General features: G+C 51.2%; 1 protein-coding gene across 2 annotated transcripts in view; it reads right to left on the bottom strand.

Annotated features, from left to right (window-relative positions):
* RNF157 (ring finger protein 157) overlaps positions 1 to 19183 on the bottom strand; it is a 73801-nt gene that overhangs the window by 2923 nt on the left and 51695 nt on the right. Inside the window, exons 4-19 of one of the 2 annotated variants that reach the window (XM_084750114.1) lie at positions 18799 to 18945; positions 18189 to 18306; positions 17457 to 17523; positions 17157 to 17200; positions 16879 to 16926; positions 14193 to 14264; positions 13201 to 13360; positions 12915 to 13027; positions 10415 to 10653; positions 9662 to 9770; positions 8193 to 8304; positions 7718 to 7887; positions 7423 to 7488; positions 6418 to 6466; positions 4788 to 4898; positions 934 to 974 (exon numbers count right to left, since the gene is read on the bottom strand). In XM_084750114.1, coding sequence (XP_084606240.1) covers positions 934 to 974; positions 4788 to 4898; positions 6418 to 6466; positions 7423 to 7488; positions 7718 to 7887; positions 8193 to 8304; positions 9662 to 9770; positions 10415 to 10653; positions 12915 to 13027; positions 13201 to 13360; positions 14193 to 14264; positions 16879 to 16926; positions 17157 to 17200; positions 17457 to 17523; positions 18189 to 18306; positions 18799 to 18945 — 1666 coding nt within the window. The remainder of the gene's footprint in view (positions 1 to 933; positions 975 to 4787; positions 4899 to 6417; positions 6467 to 7422; positions 7489 to 7717; positions 7888 to 8192; positions 8305 to 9661; positions 9771 to 10414; positions 10654 to 12914; positions 13028 to 13200; positions 13361 to 14192; positions 14265 to 16878; positions 16927 to 17156; positions 17201 to 17456; positions 17524 to 18188; positions 18307 to 18798; positions 18946 to 19183) is intronic. The other variant, XM_084750113.1, reaches the window with a different exon arrangement.

Raw genomic sequence — 19183 nt, forward strand, 5'->3', positions numbered from 1 at the left:
CTTCATGTTCTGATGCCACCTGCCAGCACCTTGTGTCTACTTATCCTAGTTACATCCTCAGCTGCATGGCACCCACCTGCGCCTCATCCCTAGCTCACAGATACCAATGGTCAGTCTTGGGCAGGTCACCTTACTTAGGGCCTTGGCTTTCCCATATGCCCCACGAGTCCAGTGTGCACTCACAAACTTGCTGAGTCCTGCCTGAGGCCGCATGTAAGTATGCCCAGCAGTTTACCTGACTCAGTGCCCTGCAGCTTGCTTTGGGAGACCCTCGTGTGTTTCCTAGGACCCTTTGGCTATCTTCTAGCTGGCAAGTTAGCTGTTTCAGTCTCTCCAGGAGAGCTAGTGTGTTTATACAATGGCAGGCAGGCCTTACTCCTTCCAAGCTTGGGATGTTTAAGAAAGGCACTCCATCTTGTTGGCTCTGCTGGGCAAGCTTCTGCAGGAACCATGGTGTACACACTTTTGCACCCTGGCACTCAGAAAGGAGTGTGGCCCCAGGAATGGGGTGGGTGGGGGGGATGGGGCTTTTCTAGAAGCTTAGGCCTGCTAACTGCATAGTGTGGTCCTGAAGCCAACTTACAAATGGCCAACATCAGCCTCAGATTCACTGAGCCCAAGCCCTTAATGGCACACATGCTAGGATGAAGCAGGTATTGCTTATTTCACATTGGCAGTCTGGGAATCTGTCCTGAGGCTATAGGAGCTAACAGTCCATAGTGGAGCCTGGGAAAGGAAGGGAACAGGCTTTTATGCCTAAACTGCCCGTGGACTCTCTGTGCCCTGGAGCAGGAGTCAGAGGCGCTTCTTCCCCTCTGTAGGTGCGCCCTGAGTGATGGGAAGAGTACCAGACAAAGGATGTTCAGTTAGGAACCCCAGCTACGATGGGTGGTGGGTGGTTTGTTCAATCGTATAGTTTGGTAGATGTCATACCTATTCCTCAATGTTTATGGGGCAGGACTCCGGAGCTGCGGCTGTTCAGTAGGAGAGACCAAAAGCAAATGGTAAACAAGAGAGAAGACAGACACACACACACACACATACACACACACACACACACGTAAAACAGCAGCGGCCACATCACTACCCCATGGACACCGCTGCCAGGATCCATGACACTGGCTCTGAGGCTGTCCTGACCAAGTTCACAGAAGTCCTTATGCACCATCTGCCACCCTAGGAGCCCCAGTCAGGCCTGCAGACAGTCCAGGGTGCGGGGGGCCATGTGTAGTGCAAGGACATGACGCAAGAACAAGGCATCCTTTTCCCTGGAGGGACCCCAGGGTCCACAGAAGCCCTGATGCTACTTGGCTCACTCTACCCCACTCAGAAGGCAGCCTGGATCCCACAGAGCTGTCCACAGTGCATGTCCCACCTCATCTGGCCATACCCAGGCCCCCCGACAGGGACACAGAGCCTGGAGACCTGAGCCCCCTCCAGGGGAAGGGACAACGGTACTTTACATTTGGTTCCCTTTTGGGGAATCAGACATAGGAGGAGGAAGGCGCGTCAAGATTTAGGGACACTTGGCGTATCTCTCTGCTGTCTCTACTAGCGCACTGGTTAAATCTAAGGGCTATAATAGTTAACATATGCTCACTGCATAGTCTGGATTTGCCCCAGAACCTGTCACTGCAAACATCCCAAAGCTGACCTGGAACTTGGTATGTGCACCAGGCTGGCCTCACACACACAGAAAATCTGCCTGGCTCTGCCTCCCGAGTGCTGTCAGGAAAGGGGTGCGTGACCACATCTGAATCTTAGGTTATGAGGCTTGGAGAGAGGAGTGGATGCACGCCAGGTCTGTATGCATTTTTAGATTTTACTGCACAGGTCTACTCCCGGGTTAATCATGTAAGAGCTGCCTGTGTTATCTGGCTTCCCACAGTCATGCAGGTGTAGGTCACTTTAGGTTGTCCCCAAGGGCAACTGGCTCTAGTGTAAGAAAACGGAAACTTGCCCTCTGCCTTGGGCCTTTGAAGCCCTGGAAGCTTCTGAGGGAGGAGCTGGAATGCACAGGCGCCCGCTAAGGTCCTCCCTCACAAGCGCGAGGATGGTGGGGATGGGTTTCTTGGCATGTGTGACACACATGATCCAGGGAAGCACCCTACGCCCTTCTTGGCCTTCCCCTGCCTGCTCTCCCTGTGTCCTCTATGAAGCAGGCGAGATCTATTTGAAGAGGGAAACAGACTCAGGCAGGGGCAGGGTCTGTGGGAAGTGACTTATGGCGGAAAAAAAAAGCATTTAAGAATAGCGAGGAGCAAGTCGGCCTGGGGCTCTCAGGTGGGATGAGGTGAGCACACCGCTGAGTGTGAAGTCAGTCCAGATACCTGAAGAGTGCTCCGCCCCTTTGCCACCAGTGTGATCCTGACGAGGCAGCAGAGGAGACGTGCCGCCTCCATGCAGGAGCCCTTGGACTTTGGCTACAGATACATCTAAGTATCTGTCTATACATGTAAGTGTCTGTATACACTTAAGTCCCTCTCCTGACACCCCCACAGCTGACTCCTTCCGTATTTGGCCAAACTGGGAACCCCATTTAGGCTCAAACATTACCAGACGGAGGCCATCGCCACTTTCCTCCCTTTTAGATTCTGCTGTCTCCATACTGGCCCCTCCCCATATGTGAAGATGCACTGACAAGCAGGTTGTTGGGAGGCTTGGAGAGGAGGAAGCAGAAAGATCAAGCTTGGTCTCCATGGCACCATGGGCTCCAACAGTGGCAGCAGCTCCCTCTGCCAAAAGCAGTGCTCGGCGTAGAGGCCCTTGAGGAAAGGCTGGCCGGCAGACACAGGCAGAGCTAGACATGGGCACCATCCTCATCCTATGCAACCAAGGATGCCTAGCCCATAGTCCTTGACATGGAAGCATGCCTGGTTTTGTTGAACAGAGATGCACACATTCCCGCAAATCGTTTTCCTTGGAAACTTTTAGTATACCAGCATAGCCCCTTGCGCTTAAGAACTGGAAGCTTGTCTAGAGCCCTAAGTGAGAGCCTTCAAGTGCGCACAGCGGTATGCCTGGTGTGGGGCTGAGCAAAGGCAGGAGGACAGAGCTGGCACAGAGTGAACATGAACTTTCACACAAGTCAGAGAACATAAATGAGTTTAAAAATGAGCAAACCAGACAGACAGACCTACGTTTGGTAAAAAGACATGGAACATAAATGGACAGATGGAAGCAAGGCCAGGAGGGGGAAGGCAGGGTGAGCGTGCCTGGTCTCCAGCAACTCCAGGCCAGGTTTACTGGGCAGGAGGTGGCCGTATGGATCAACACCTGTCACCATGCTCCGGCAGGGACTGTGCCTGCGGCCTGTGTGGGAGAAGCAGGTGATCGGATGCTATGTTTCAGGTCTCACTGAAGGCTGGGACCTGGACAGTAGCTTCAGGACAAACTACACAGAGAACGGCTGAAGTGCCCTTGGAAAGGCTGGAGAAAGTTTCTCCTGAGCAAGTGGCTTCCCTTGCCACAGGCTTGCGTGGGGCCAGGGCCTGCTGGGACCATGTCTGGCACGGGCTGAAGGACAGTGGCAAGCACAGGGGCTCCCGTGGCGTAACACCTTCAGCTACCTCGCTGAGCGCGGAAAGCACTGGACCCAGGAGTGGCTGCTCTGAAGCTGCGGCAGGTCTTCACTAGGGGACACTGTGGGAGCTGCAGGGCAGTGTGACTGGCTCTGTGCTGAGGCCAGGTGCGGCAGGTCCTCACTAAGGGACATTGTGGGAGCTGCAAGGGCAGTGTGACTGGCTCTGTGCTGAGGCCAGGTGCAGCAGGTCTTCACTAGGGGACACTGTGGGAGCTGCAGGGCAGTGTGACTGGCTCTGTGCTGAGGCCAGGAGGGGACAGCTGGCCAGGCAAGGCTCTTAGGATGTGGTTTTTGATGCTGCTGAGTGGGCACATTAGGCCAGCGCTCATTTGTGATTTTTTGTTTTATTTTTGGGTTTTCAAGACAGAATTTTTCTGTGTAGTCCTGGCTGCCCTGGAACTCACTCTGTAGCCCAGGCTGGCATCAAACTCAGAGATGTGCCTGCCTGTGCCACGAAGTGCTGGGATTAAAGGTGTGCACCACCACACTGGGGTTATTTAGGGTGGGGCCTAGGTCTTGCTGTATAGCTCCTGGATAGCAGCTTGCAGTGATCCAGCTGCCTCTGTTTCCCAAGTGTGAGATCATAGGCATGTGCTAGCCGGCCTGGATTTGAATGTATTATTAACATGGCTGCCTTGCAGGCTGAGTTTGAGGTCATGAAAGGGAATTGGGACACACTGAGAAGTTGGGGTCTTAGAGAACCCAGTCATCCCCGCGGTCTGACTTGTCACAGGTGACCTAAAGCTCATTTGGGTCAGAAAGCCATCCATTGGCTTACAAGGTACTTTTAGACTTCTTTGTGGCCCTCAGACATATGTGCCCTGAAGAGCTATGTGTTTCAGTGCTAAAAGCTCAGGCTTCTGTTCCAAGGCCCCCGTGGGGAGGTTGCCTGACTGCTCAGACTTCCGGAGGATGCCCCCAAGACAGTCCGCCCCACATGGTGTCTGTCAGCTGCTGGAAGTGTCTAACCGAACAGCAAGGGGGGGGGGGGAGTTTTGCCTTTTTTTCCCTAACTGGTACGGGCAGAGCAGGAGCTGCTCTCTGTGTTGGGCCCAAGCCTTCCTCTCAGCAGCTTTTCTCCAGCACCTAAGCACACCCTGGCCTTCCTAGCCAGAACCGCAGCACAGAAAACAGGCGTCCCACGGGGCAGGGGGAGCGGAGGGGTGTGCCCCATGAAGTTCATGTCCAGCAGACTGCCACTCACCAGGTAAGCAGACCTCAGAGCACAGCTTATTGTCCAGTGCTTTCAGGCTTGCGGTGTCAAAGTCATTGTTATTGTCACACTCCATGCCTAGAAATGCGCTTGTCCTCTGGCCTGTAACGGAGTTAACGCAGTTAGACAGGGGCTGGCTGTGTTTTCTCTACTCTGCTGTCCTTAAAAATAAAAGTCTTAAGGATGGAGACAAAAAAATAAATCAAATCATGTGTAAAAAAAAAAAAAAGACGATAAATCAAGTGAGTAAAGAGTGGACAAAAGAACCAGGTTGGGTAGGTGTATCTGGGTTCTCACACTATCCTGGCTTGTTTCCTTGGTTGGCCCCTTTCTAGTCGCTCCCTAGTAAGTCTGATCCCTGCAGAGGGCTGCCAGATGTAGGTCAGTCAGACCGCTATGCAGGGCAGCTGCACCCAGGTAGCTGATGGACACTGGCTGACAGAAGCTGGAGAGAGCCGTGAGGCGGTACCCTGTTGCCTGCCGCTCTCAGGCGTCGGTGGGGTTTGCTTATGACCAGAGGTTCTGCAGAGTCATATGCAGAGAGCAACAACCCACGGCCTTGGGTTCCATAATTTTGTACATTGCATCAGAATGACTGTTCACAAAATTATGTTTTCCTCTCTCGGGAGACTGAGGTGGTTACTTTGAATATGTTTCAGTTGACTGTCCAGAAACCTGCAGATGTGTGAGAGGGCGAGGGAAAGCTCTAGAAGTGATTGTTTTTAGAGCCCCCCCCTTTCTTTCTCAGTCAAAGGAGAGGAAGAGAACCCTCCATGTAGACTTTACGAAGAGTTGGGTGCCAACAACCCCGCCACCACATGCATCTTAGAAGAAAACGTTCTCTGAGAAAGAACTCAGGGTGCGGGGCTTTGGACTCTGAAGTATTTTCAGAGCCAGTAAAGCTTCAAGCCCTGGGCTGGGGTGCGGGAGTGGAAGAGGCCAGCCTGGAGGCTCTTTATCTTTGAGCCTCTTGCCAGTGGGAGCTGTCAAGTCCACATGCACCCCTGACACCCCTGAAGCAATGGCCGGCGGTGCTGAAGCAGGAGCAATTAGGATGACATCTGTTGGAGCAAACTGCATCCAGGCCATGGCACACGTATACCAGGAGCAGAGAAGGAGGGAGCCCGGCTTCTGGGACAGGCAGGCTGACTTCTCTAACAAGCCCTCTGCCCCTCCCATGTCCTGCAGGGCATGCCCTCTTTTCTGGGAACCAAACTCTTCTAACTGGAGACCAAACCCCAGCCCACAGTGCTGCCTGGGCCAGCCCTGCAGGGTGCCTGCTTCCTGGGCCATACCCTCAGCACGTGAGCTGCTTGTGTTCCCTTAGCTGTTCTCCACTAAAGCAAACCGAGCTACCAGAGTCTGGCCTCTCATAGGGAAGAAACTGCCACTGTTCCACTTGGGGTGCCAGGGTAGCCCAAGAGCTCAGCTAGAGAGCTGCACAGGAGGCAGGTGTGGGTACAAAAAGAGAGTGTCTTCTGCAGCATCCTCCTCCCCGCATCCTGCAGATTCTGCATCTCAGGAGGAGTTGAAAATGTCACCGATACCAGGTTTGCCTGGCGTGCCATCAAGATAACCACTCCCCAGAGCCACACAGCTGAGCAAGGACCAGGCCTTTTACCGTCTTCTCGCACAGGCGATCTGTCCTCTTCCTCTATGACATCATTTCCCTAGGGCAGAAAAAAGGCCCATGAGCCTACCAAGAAGTCAGGAGCCCAGCAAGGGCAGGGCAAGGCAGGGCATCCCTTGGTAGTTACTGCCACGCTCCACACCAGCAGCACATACTCCCACCACGGCCGGGGCTGCCTGACCAACTGCTTGGGATGAGCTGTCAGGAGTACCCTTGTAGCTCTGCTGACGCTAACATAGACTAGGAGCTAAACGCAACAGCAAATAAAAGCCAGGTGTGGGCACATGCCTGCAATCCCAGAACCTGGGAGACAGGGGTAGGAAGGTCACCCACTGGTAAGCATAAAAACCAACTTGGTCCGCTCCAGCAATTCTAGCCCAGAGTAAACATTCAGGTGGTAGAGAGAGTTAAGCCCTGCCTCAAACCAGCACATGAGACAAGTGTAAAAGAAAATCATGAGGTCTTAAAGCTTTCAGAAACTCTTGAGGGGCCAGTTAGTACCCAAACATCCTGAAAGGATCTGTGAAGTGAAACCTGGGCCGCACAGTGATGGCGCCCAACACACTCAGGGCATCATCACCCACAGCTGTCTTTCTGTCTGCCTCTGGACAGGGCTCCTGGATGGGGTGTGGACATTAGAGGCAAGAGGAAATCTCCCTGGGGCATCTGTGTGTGCTAGTGCTGGGGAGCATCTGAGACCCAGTGGCCCCGGTGAGCAGACTAACCGTACAGCAGCCAGCACATTCCCCAGGCCTGTCAGGGTCTGGCATGGGAAGGCTCCTCTTGAACTCACTCCCTATGGACCATACATGGAACCAGTGTCTCCTGGTCAGAGTTTGAGGCTACTGTCACGTCTCCCCTCACTCCTGAATGATGTGGAAATACCACCCAGGAAGGCGGCTTCAGTGCTCCTTTGCCACAGCCATTGCCAGGCAACACCACCGTTAAGACAAACTGGCTGTGGGAAAGGGTGCTGCTGTCTGCCGGTTAGGTTACCTCTGCATCTTGCTCTCCAGCTGGAAGGCCGGCAAAATTGCTGTCTGGAGACTCTGCTGGTGTCTCCTGTGAAAGAGCAACAAACCCCAAGGGCGTGGTCATCACGGGCTCTCCAGGTAAGCGCTCAGGACACCCAAGCCAAGCCGAAGCTTTCCTCCTCACAGAGCCCTCCTCATGCAGAAGCCTGCAGGGAGTGCCGTGCTCCTGTGGCACCCTGCCAGCACCCAGGCCTTTACAGACAGCCCCCCTGCCCATGGCAAACCGAGCTCGAGGCCGACCAAGAGCTCTTCCCTACCTCGCCTTCTGAAGGGGCCCTGCTGGCAGCCTGCGGGGAAGGCAGGGCTTCTCCCTCCTCTTCTGTGCCAGGGGCAATGTAGGAGCCAGACATGGAGGACACTGTGTCAGTGCTGATCTGGGAGGATGCCATGGACATGACTGACTGGGCCAGGCTGCTGCTGGCGGGGTCTGTGGAGACAGAAGTCGGGAGGGTGACAGGGCTGTGATGGCTGAGGAGCGGTGTGCACTTTCTGTACTAGGCCACACGGGGAGGTTACAAAGGCCTCGTGTTGCCCTCTCCTGAGAAGGGTCTTCTGAGATTCTGCTCCTGCTGTTAGTGCAGAGGGCAGCTCGTCATGCAGGAGGGTAAATAAGAGCCCCCCCCCTCCTCCAGTGTGGGACTGTCCAGCCATTAGCTGCTCCCATCCCCAGAGGAAGTCACAGCACAGCTGTGTACCAGGTAGGGAGGGGCATGTAGCCCATCTCTCAGGTACCTTCTGGGGACGAGATGGTAGAAGAGAGCGGAGTCCCCGTGCAAGATGACTGGTCAACAGCCCCTGAAGAGGACAGGGTGAGGTTCTCACTCTCTGGAGTCACATCACGTCCCTGGGGGTGAAGGACACAGTGGGACATGAAGCCAGCACGAGCCCAGCATATGGGCAGAAGGGCAGGAGCGGAGCTGGGGAGGGACACGGAGGGAAGGGACGAGCTCCTCTCTTCTTGTGGGCATGAGTGTCGGGAGAGGCAGGGCTGGCCCCTGTCAGCACTCCTTTTCAGCCAGGGCCTGGAGTGACTTTGTCCCAGGGGAGTGCATACTTCAGTCAGCACCTCCTGCCTACGGCCCAGCATCTGCTGGGACATACAAAGGACGCAGCTCCAGTGACACAGGCCACCCAGCAGCTGTCACAGAGGGGGATCCCTCATTTCCCCAGGATTATGAGCAGCTTTCCTTTAAAGGAAAAGAACACAAAACCAACAGGGCCCTCACTGCCTATAGGACTCCTCCACACATACGTCAGGAGTTCCTGCTAAGTAGGTCTAAAACAGACACCACCTCCGCCCTCCTGCCACCAGTCCCCTGGACTCAGCCTTCTTATCCTGGGTGCAGAGGTGCAAGGGCAGCTGTCCAACTCCCCAGCCAGGCTTCTTCCATCTCAGGTCAGGCCTGCACTACTGAGGTTTGCAAGGCCGCTCACAGTGCCCCTCAGCCTGCTCCAAGCTTCCTCATGAGGTTTCTTTCCTTTTTGTGTCTAAACATTTTCAAGATCCAGGCAAATGCTACCCGTGCACAACAGCTTTTCTGATGTCCGTCACTAAAGGAAGTTGCACTCGCACTATGACACCTTATGGTTTCTTCTGAGTACTCTGTCTGCCCTCTCTCTTGAGGTAGAATCAATAGCAGGCTGGCACTGAACTTGATATGTAGCTTAGGCTGGCCTCAAACTTAGGACCCTTTGCTTTAGTCTCCAAGAGCTGGGACTACAGGCAGCCTACAGGCACCTGGGAGGTGAGGCAGGGGCTTAGGAATTCTGGGTCATCCTCAGCTATATAGTGAGTTCCTGGCGAGCCTGAACTCTGTAAGACCCTATCTCAGCCTCTCATGCACTCATTCAAGAAGTACTTGCTGGGCAGCAACAATGAACCATATACAGTGTGGCTGAGTACAAACGTTATCCCAATAGACATGAACTCCTGATGATGGAACACTCCCCCCATCTCTGAATGCCCTCTGCACCCAGATTGTTGTTGCCTTGGGCAGTTGGGGCTAGTAAGGTCTGAGTTCTAGGTAAGGTCCATGGGAGGGATGTACAGGTGGAGAACGCGCCAATCTCAGGGAACCTCTGCAGTTGCCAGCTTGTAAGGTACTAGAAGGTCTAATGGACAGATAAAAGCAGGGGACCAAGGAGCCATGCAGGCAGATGCCTGGTGCCAGTACCCGGGGAGAGAGAAGAAAGCCAGTTACCTCTTCAGGATGCTGGGCTGACAGTCTCTGAGAGAGCTGAGTCTCCGACTCACTGCAAGAGCGCTCATCTTCCTCTTCATGTAGCACAGAAGAATTCTGGGAAATAGATCTGCAAACACCCAGAGGAAAAGCAGCTGAATACACTACCTTCCTGACTCTACTTGCTCACACTGCACAGGAGGAGCAGGTGTGAGAGGCTTACTGGAGGTGGGTAGAGCCTCTGCCTCTACCTCCTGAACTTTGGGAAAACACCAGCACCCCACCCCCACCCCATCTCAACACCTTGATCTGTGAGACATCCTCTTGCCACAGGAAGTATGCTATGATTGTGTCCTAGGGATTTCAGGGTTCAGGACAGAGTGCCATTTGGTTTCTCTGACTTCAGATTAAGCCAGGGCCCCAAGGGGCTCTGTCTATACTACTCAGTGTCCTTCCTTTTCTCAACACCACACGCACCCTGGGCAACAATGCACATTTGACTCCCCTACCCCCACCCAAGATAGAGGTTCTCTGTATAGCTCTGGCTGTCCTGGAACTCCCTTTGTAGACCAGGCTAATCTTGAACTCACAGAGATCCCGGCTCTCATTTGCTTTCTATCTTCTGGGGGAAATCCCCCTTCCTCACTACTGCAGGGCTCCTGTGAGATGGGCCGCACTGGTAAGCTCTCTATTGCGGATGAGACTATCACCATGTTGACAGGGAAAGGTGCTCTGGAGAGCTCTGAGGTGCCCAGCGCAACACTAACCACTCACTTGGATAGACTCTTTTTGAGTTTGAGTCCTTGGCTGCTGCAATCAGACAGGCGGTCGAGGGGGGACAGTGTCCTGATGGGGGGCAGGTGGCCATCACTGCCGTATGACGGGAGCATTCCTGAGAGGCGGCCGTCCCCAAGAACATGAAGTGGAGGAACTGCAGGAGACGGTGTGAGAGGCCCGTTGAGGGCCTCCAGGAGAGACACCACTTCATAGCCTGGTGGGATATTCTCCGAGGACTATAAGAATCAGAGATGGGCCCAGAATTAGGTTGGCACTTTTTGTTTTAGGGCATGATCATGTTTCCTGCTGGGCATTGAAAGATGAGCCCTGTGTTTAAGCATCTCCTTTGGCAAGAAAAGCTGCTGTACTAAACATAAGGAAAGGGAAGGTGTTGAGGAGCCATGACACCTACATGATTCTTCATAAAGTCTATTTCTCTGATGACAATTGAAATTTATAAAATACATCAAAGAAGAAAAAGTTACCAATAAGCAAACACCCAAAGTGACTTTTGTTGTCAATCTAGCACGTTTTCCCGATTAGTTATAGTTTATGATTTGTGATTAATCTGTAAGTGCAATTCTAAAGGCTGGGGAGGTGGCTCAGTAGTAAAGTGATCCCGCTACTCTCGCAGAGGACCTGAGTTCAGATCCCAGCACCCAGATCAGTAGCTCACGATCACCTGTCACTGCAGCTAAAGGGGCCTCATGCTGCCTTCTGACCTCTAGGGCCACCTGTACTCACATGTCCACACACAGACACATACACATAAATAAAATTAAAAAATTATTCTGAATCTTTCTTGTTTAATTAAACATATTTTCGTGTGTGTGTATGTGTGTGTGTGTCTTGAGACGGGGTTTTTCTGTGTAGCCCTGGCTATCCTGGAACTCCCCCTAGTTGGCCTGGAACTCAAAGATCCACTTGCCTCTGTTTCCCAAGTGCTGGAATTAAATTCATGCACTGATGTGCCTGCTGCTTTGTTTTTCTTTTAATAGCTTATTATTCCATCTGGAATCTAGTCTGTAAGGGGTAAATTGATAAGCTGGGACTGCAGAGATGGCTCAGCAGGTAAGCCTCATGACTTGAGTTTGAGTTCTGGAACCCACATATGAAAATAAATGCCAAAATGACTTCTTCCCTTATACTAACTGGACAATTTCCCGTATATTGTTAACTGAATGATAAATCTCTCCCACCACTGGGTCAATCAAGGCAAGTCAGTATTTGCAGGGGTTTGTTTGGGGGTGGGGCTGCTTCACAGAGTGGTGAGGGCCCAGGCCGTGTGTGTGCCACCGTGCTATATGCCTGAGCCACACTCCCACCGGTTCTCCACCGTCCTACACTTGCAGAGCTGCCAGGTTCACTCTGAGTCTCTCACACTATGACTCCAAAGTCAGTTCTCTTATCTGCTTGGCTTCCAGCTCTGAAGCCACAAGAAAGGAGGAGAAAGGCAGCAACTTTCTTCAAGGACTCAAGGTTGCAGAATTGGTTCAAATCCAAAAGTCATCCTGTTTCTGCCAGGAGGCGGTCCCGAGTTGGATCCCACTGGAGTAAACAGATGGCTCCAGGAATGTAAGTATGAACTGCACTCCAAGTTCCAGAGGAGGGAAAGGAGCTTTCAATGGTCAGAATTCAACTTTCAGTTGCAATATTAGTAAGATGTTTAAGATTTATTTACTTAGCCGGGTGTGGTGGTGCACACCTTTAATCCCAGCACTTGCGAAAGCAGGCAGACCTCTGTGAGTTCCAGGCCATCCTGGTCAACAAAAGGAGGCCAGGACAGGCAGGACTACAAAACCAAAAGAAAAAAAAAGTTTACTTTTGGGGTGGGTGGTGTGGTGCACAGCTTTAATCCCATCACTCGTGAGGTAGAGGCAGCCAGCCTGGACTACAGAGTGAGTTCCTGGACAGCCAGGGCTACCCAGAGAAATCCTGTCTCAAAAAATACTTATTTTTGTTTTATGAGTATTTATTTGTCTGCATGTTTATCTGTGCACCATACACATGGCATGCCTGGTGTCTTTGGAGATCAGAAAAAGGTGTCAGATTCCCTAAAACTGATAGTAGTGAGTTGTCGTGTGGGTGCTGGGAACTGAACCCAGGTCCTCTGCAAGAGTAGCCAGCGTTTTTAACTGCTAAGCCATTTCTCTAGCCTCTATATTAGCATGCTTTACTACAACATGATCCCAGATGGTCTAAAAAGAAAAAAAAAATTCCTCCAGCATGCTCAGGTCTAATTCTTGATGTAATACCGCCCCCCAAAAGAAGGACAGAACTGGGTGCTTGGTGCTTGGTGCTTGGTGCTTGGTGCTTAGTGCTTGGGAAGAAAATCAGGAAGATCACTAGGAGTTTAAGATCTGGTCTGCATAGCAAGTTCCAAGCCAGCCAGGGCCACACAGCCAAACTTTGTATAAAGAACAAAGCCTACAGAAAAATACAGAACACCAGAGAACGTATGTGCTTCAGAGGGGCTGTGCTTCTGTGCCCAGCTTACTGAATGCTCTTCAGAGTCCGAGGTCTGGGATGAGATGATGGGGTTAAAGCTGGTTGGAGACAAAGGGCCCAATTTTTTCCTCATGGCTCGGATCTGAAGCAGTGCCCGGAAGGCTGTGAAGAAGAAAAAAGGCCATCAGGACATCCTGTTTCAGGATTAAGGATGAGCAAGGGCTCAGACAGAAACCACGCTCCCTCGGTCATCCATTTGCTACGCCCAGCACCAGTGTTCTGATGTGCCGTGCCCACCTTTGCAGCCCTCACTGGCACGCTCCTTCAGGACTTACGCAGCCGGCAGATGGGGCAGTTGTTGGCCTGGTAGCGCAGGGTGTCTGCACAGGTGTTACAGAGGCAGAGGTGACGGCAGGGCAGGATCAAGGTATCTCGGACATCTGAGAGACACACCACACACTCGGCACTGTTATCACTCACTTCATCCTCAGCCACCTGGCCAGAAAGAGATTTAGCTAATCATACAAAGCCTTCCATCCCCCACTATTCCTTTACAAGACAGCCTGACTGGAGAGCAGGCATAGCTCCACAGATACAAACAGTATCCACACTGACACGGGCTTTAGTTTATGCAGGGTTTGTAGACCAGGCTGGCCTCGAACTTATAGTGATCCACCTGCCTCTGCCTCCCAAGTGTTGGGATTAAAGGCGTGCGCCACCACACCCGGCTTAGTTTATGCAGTTTTTAAAAAATTAGTTTTTATTTTATTTTATGTGGATGGCGCTTTGCCTTTTGCGTTCCTGGTGCTTGCAGGAGCCAGAAGAGGGCACCAGGTGCCCTGGAAGTAGAGGTAGACAGCTGTGAGCTGCCATATGGGTGCTGGGAATTGAGCCTGGGTCCTCTGGAAGAAGAGCCAGTGAGTGCTCCTAACTCCTGGGCCATCCCTCCAGCGCGTGCAGTACCGCTGCTGCTTGAGCCCTGCCTCTAGGAACTGCCTCAAGTTACGAGACTGGACTCACTCCCGGAGCTCATTCTCCCCTAAGGTCTGAGCAGAAGGGGCCTAGGAGAGCACAGAGATGAAGATGGAGGAAAATGCAAGACCCTCCTGGGAGGCAGAGCTCAACTGCGCCCCGGAGCAGAAGGGCAGATCCAAAGCAGCCTGTTCTGTTCATTCCCCAAGTGGCAAAAGCTTCCACTTTTGTGGCCTAAGATGAGAATCTTCTCCTCTAGGACCTGGCTGGCTCGCGAGGCCCTCGGCCCTGAACGGAGCTGATTCGCACCTCGCCTCTAGTGAAGAGCAAATCCTGACCCCGGAACACAACTCACCTTAGAATCCTGCGTGTTATACTTGTTCTCAATCCCATAGATCTCCTGAAGGAGGTAGCTGACCCCATCTACCTGAATAGTAAACAGTAAGTCCAAGAGTAGGCTTACCACTGGGAGACAAGAGCAGAAGCCCGCCCCTCCCCGGCAGCCCAGGACGCCTGCTTCACAGTGCAAACACTCAAGGCCTAGACAAATACAGGATGCTTTTATTTACTTATGTTTGCATCTGAGTGAGGGGAGAAAAGTCAAGTGTTTCATTCACCCACTGTTCTATCCAACAGGGAACATAACATTTTACTGACAGTGTGTGTATTGCATCTCACTGGTTTTTTTGTTTGTTTGTTTGTTTTTTGTTTTTTTCGTTTTTTTTGAGACAGGGTTTCTCTGTGTAGCCTTGGCTGCCCTGGACTTGCTTTGTAGATCAGGCTGGCCTCAAACTCACAGCGATCCACCTGCCTCTGCCTCCCGAGTGCTGGGATTAAAGGCGTGCGCTACCACGCCCGGCCGCAGCTCACTGTTATAGAGAGTTGCAAACAGCATGGACTCAAGAGGATATATGTCCAAGTGTAAGCATTCATTGTGTAAGAAAATAGCTGGGCGTGGTGGTGCACGCCTTTAATCCCAGCACTAGAGAGGCAGAGGCAGGTGAATTGCTGTGAGTTTGAGGCCAGCGTGGTCTAAAGTGAGTCCTGGACAGCCAAGGCTACACAGAGAAACGCTGTCTCAAAAAACTTAAAAAAAAATTTGCGCATATGGGGCTGGAGAGATGGCTCCATGGTTCCAGCAACCACAGGGTGGCTCACAAGCATCTATAATTAGATTTGGTGCCCTCTTCTGATGTGTAGGTATATATGGAGGCAAAGTACTGTATATGTAATAAATAAATAAATCCATTTTTAAAAAAGATTTGCACATGTGCCAGGTGTGGTGGCATACGCCTTTAATCTCAGTACTTGGGGGGCAGAGACAGGCGGATCACTGTGAGTTTGAGGCCAGCCTTACAAACAGAGTTCCAGGACAGCCAGGGCTATTATACAGAGAAACTGTCTCGAAAAAACAAAAGAAAAAAGAAAAAAAAAATAGATTTTTCACATGTGTGTTGGAAGGCCTAGTCTCCACCATGTGCCAACATTTTGCACTTTTACAACAGTAGGAGAAGATGTCATGGAGGGTTAGGGGACAAGTAGAGCCAGGAGGGTAGGAGACGTTAGATTTGGTGGCTTCAGCACTAGGGAGGCAAAGGCAAGAAGATTACCTGGAGTTCTAGACTAGCTTTAGCTACAGTAAGTTCCAGACCAACCTGAGCTACAAAGTAAGACCCTGTCTGTCTGTTTGTCTGTCTGTCTGTCTGTCTCTCTCTCTCTCACACACACACACACATACACACACAAAGATGGTTTGAAAAAAGGTGATGACCAAGCCTGGTATGCTGGCACATGTCTTTAATCCCAGGACATGGGAGGCAGAGGTAGGTGGATCTCTGTGAGCTTGAGGTCAGCCTGGTCTACACACGAGAGCTCCAGAACAGCTAAGACCTCAGAGAGACCCTCAAAAAAAAAAAAAAAAAAAGGTGGGGAATCACAAGGTGAAGGGTAGCTAACAGTAGAAGGGGAGGGAGGTTTGGCCTTTGCTGATAGACAAAGGAAGGCTCCCTACAGGAGGATGAGAGGTGCCAGAAGTTCCAATTCCAAAGCATTCACTCTTGTAGGTTAAGAACTTGCCCTAATGGGTTGATTTTCTTTGTGTGTGTGTGTGTGTGTGTGTGTGTGTGTGTGTGTGTGTGTGTATTTTCTGTGTAGACCAGGCTGGCCTCAAACTCACAGAGATCTGCCTGCCTCTGGCCTCCCTCCCAAGTGCTGGGATTAAAGGGGTGTGTCACTACACCTGGCCATTATTTTTATAGTATTTAAATTGAATTTTTCTTTTTTTTCTTAAGATTCATTTATTTACTATGTATACAGTGCTCTGCCTACATGTATGCCTTCATGCCAGAAGAGGGCACCAAATCTAATTATAGATGCTTGTGAGCCACCCTGTGGTTGCTGGAACCATGGAGCCATCTCTCCAGCCCCATATGCGCAAATCTTTTTTTTAAGTTTTTCAAGACAGCGTTTCTCTGTGTAGCCTTGGCTGTCCAGGACTCACTTTGTAGATCAGACTGGCCTTGAACTCAGAGCGATCTACTTGCCTCTGCCTCCCGAGTGCTGAGATTAAAGGTGTGCGCCACCACGCCTGGCTCACATGTGCAAAATTTGATGATCATTTTCATCGCGGCAGATGGCTAAGGAGCTGAGTTTTAGAAAAGGAACGCTAGGATAAATTATGCTGAGGACTCTAATGGGCCCTGAATGACATCCTTTGCTTGAAACATTTCTAAACGTGGCATTCTAAGTAAAAAGAGCGCTCTTCACCCTAATGTCAGGAGGCAGGTCCTGTTCTTTCACTTCTCAAGATGACTGTGGCCCGGCAGGCACAATAAAGGCTTGAAAAGTCAGTGTTCCTTTTGGGCCACCCAAGTAGTTTCTAACAGACAAAAGTGATCCCCTTCCAAAAATCTTCTTTGATTAAAAGAAAGAAAGAATAGGGGAAGGAAACAAGAGCACATAGTTTTTTAAAGTTTAAAAAAATCAGGAAAAAAGAAAAAGAGAGGACAAGTGCTAAGAGTTGCTGGCTCTCCGTTACGTACCACTTGCTTCTGCTTGAGGGGCTTGACACAGAAGGTCCCGTCTGTGTGCTGGAATAAAAGCAGGATGTTACCACCAGGAGGGAGAGCAGAAAGCATTCTGTATTCTGTTGCTCCTTTCCTTATTACCCGGGTGAAGAGGGCATGGGGGCCTAAGGGACCGGCGACCATGGCAGTTAGGGTGGCAGAGCTAAATCGTCCCAAGTGCAGCCTCAGTGTGACACTCTTTCCGCAGAGGGGTGACATGAGGAAGAAGAGCAAAACATGATAAAACTGCCTACCTTTTCAAAGGTGCCCAGGAGCACATGGCAGTGGCCAAAATACTCTGAAAGAAACAGGCACATGGCTGAAGAACGCGGACAACGCAGCCCTAGCCCCTCCCGCGCCCCTGTTCTCTCCAGAACCCACAGACTGGCAGACCAACGACGCTAGGCTATCACTATCAGGGGCATGTTATAAATACCATTATACACCCCAGCCCTCACTGCAGGATGGGAAAGGAAAGAGTGTAGACCCGTCTGACAGAGACCCACAGAGGTGTGTAGTTCTGGGCACAGCACAGAAAACAGAAGTCTCCCTACCGTCTCCTTCATCCACCACAGCGTGCACCACCAAAGGGTAGACCTCTCGGTCCAGGTCAAAGCCAAGCTGCAGGGAAGAGAAGGAAAACACAGACAATGCACGTGTTTGGACACTTGTCCGTCCATAGAAGGGAGGTGCTGCTCAGGGGCATCATCTCTGCATACTGGCCAGGTCTGCTTAACCTAAGGCTGTCTATGTTCTTTAAACAAAACAAAACAAAAACTCATTGCAATAAAAGCCCCTAGCCTGTAGCTCCCTTTTCTTTAAGCATGGCTTTCTCACAGTAGCCTCAGCTAATAGGCTATTTTGGAATAGAAAAATGAACAAGGAGAGGTATATTCTTTCTTTTCTTTTTTTAAAGATTTATTTATTTATTATTATATATACAGTACTCTGCCTGCATATACACCTGTAGTCTGGAAGAGGGCATCAGATCATATTACAGATGGTTGTGAGCCACCATGTGGTTGCTGGGAATTGAACTCAGGACCTCTGGAAGAGCAGTCAGCGCTCTTAACCAGTGAGCCATCTCTCCAGTCCCAAAAGGTTATGTTCTTAAGGTGAACTAAGTAGACCTTTGAAGAGCATGAAGAGGCCACCAGGCTTAACAGTTGAGCATGGCATTCCAGCATCTGGACAGAGGCCCTGCTGCTGGCACAGGTTCTAGGTAAGTGCAGGGAGGGGGGTTGTAGTGGGGGTGGTGATGATGACCTTGAGCCAAGGCAACCTACCTCCTCTTCTGTCCACTCTGAGGGGTCCACGGTATGGGAGGGCAGGCAGAACTGCTGGCACACGCCTCGCTTGTAATGCACTGTCTCAGACTGCAGGCTGTTGTCTTTTGGAATGTAGCTATAGATAAAGTGGGAATCAGAGCTAAGGTTAGAATTCAGCCCAGACAGTCTGACAGCCCCACTCACTGCCTCAGGTTCCACCAGCGCTGACTCAGGGAAGAAAGCCCTCCTTGCTGATCTACTTCTTTGCTCTAGCCTGGAACTATTACTAGGTTTACATATTATTATTTTTGTTTTGTTTTGTTTTTTGGAGACAGGATTTCTCTGTGTAGCCTTGGCTGTCCTGGACTCGCTTTGTAGACCAGGCTGGCCTCGAACTCACAGAGATCCACCTGCCTTTGCCTCTTGAGTGCAGGGATTAAAGGTATGCACCACCGCCCGGCAGGTTTACATATTTAATCCACACATCCACAGGAAAGGAGCTAAAGATTGAAAAAGAAAATCTAAACTCAAGGTCCAGAGCCTGCCTGGCTGAAGAAACAGAATGTTTTTCTCCCTGGGTGGGCACAGAAGGCTGGGAAGCAATAGCTCCCCTGTTGGGCTCTCTCACCTGGCAATACCATTCTGGAACTCTTCAGTGGCCTGATAGTAGATGGTGACTGCTACCCGCGCATCTGTGTCGAAGGTGAACTCGACGTTGTAGTGGACCCTAGCTTTGCCTGCCTCTTCTCCTTGGCTCTTCACTTCCTCAGCACATCTGAGAAATCACAAAGACAGCCTTTGGGGGCAATGGAACAGGACTTTGCTGTTGCTGTTTGTTTTCGAGACAGGGCTTTCTGCATAGCCTTAGCTGTCTTGGAACTCACTGTAGGCTAGCCTTGAACTCAGAGATCGGCCTGTCTTTGCTTCCTAAATGCTGAGATTAAAAGTGTGCACCACCAGGCATGGATCAGATTTTAAGATTTATTCTTTTGGGCTGGAAAGTTGGCTCAGCA

The sequence above is a fragment of the Acomys minous genome (assembly GCF_964271855.1).
Source record: "Acomys minous genome assembly, chromosome: 12".
NCBI classification, from domain to species: Eukaryota; Metazoa; Chordata; class Mammalia; order Rodentia; family Muridae; genus Acomys; species Acomys minous.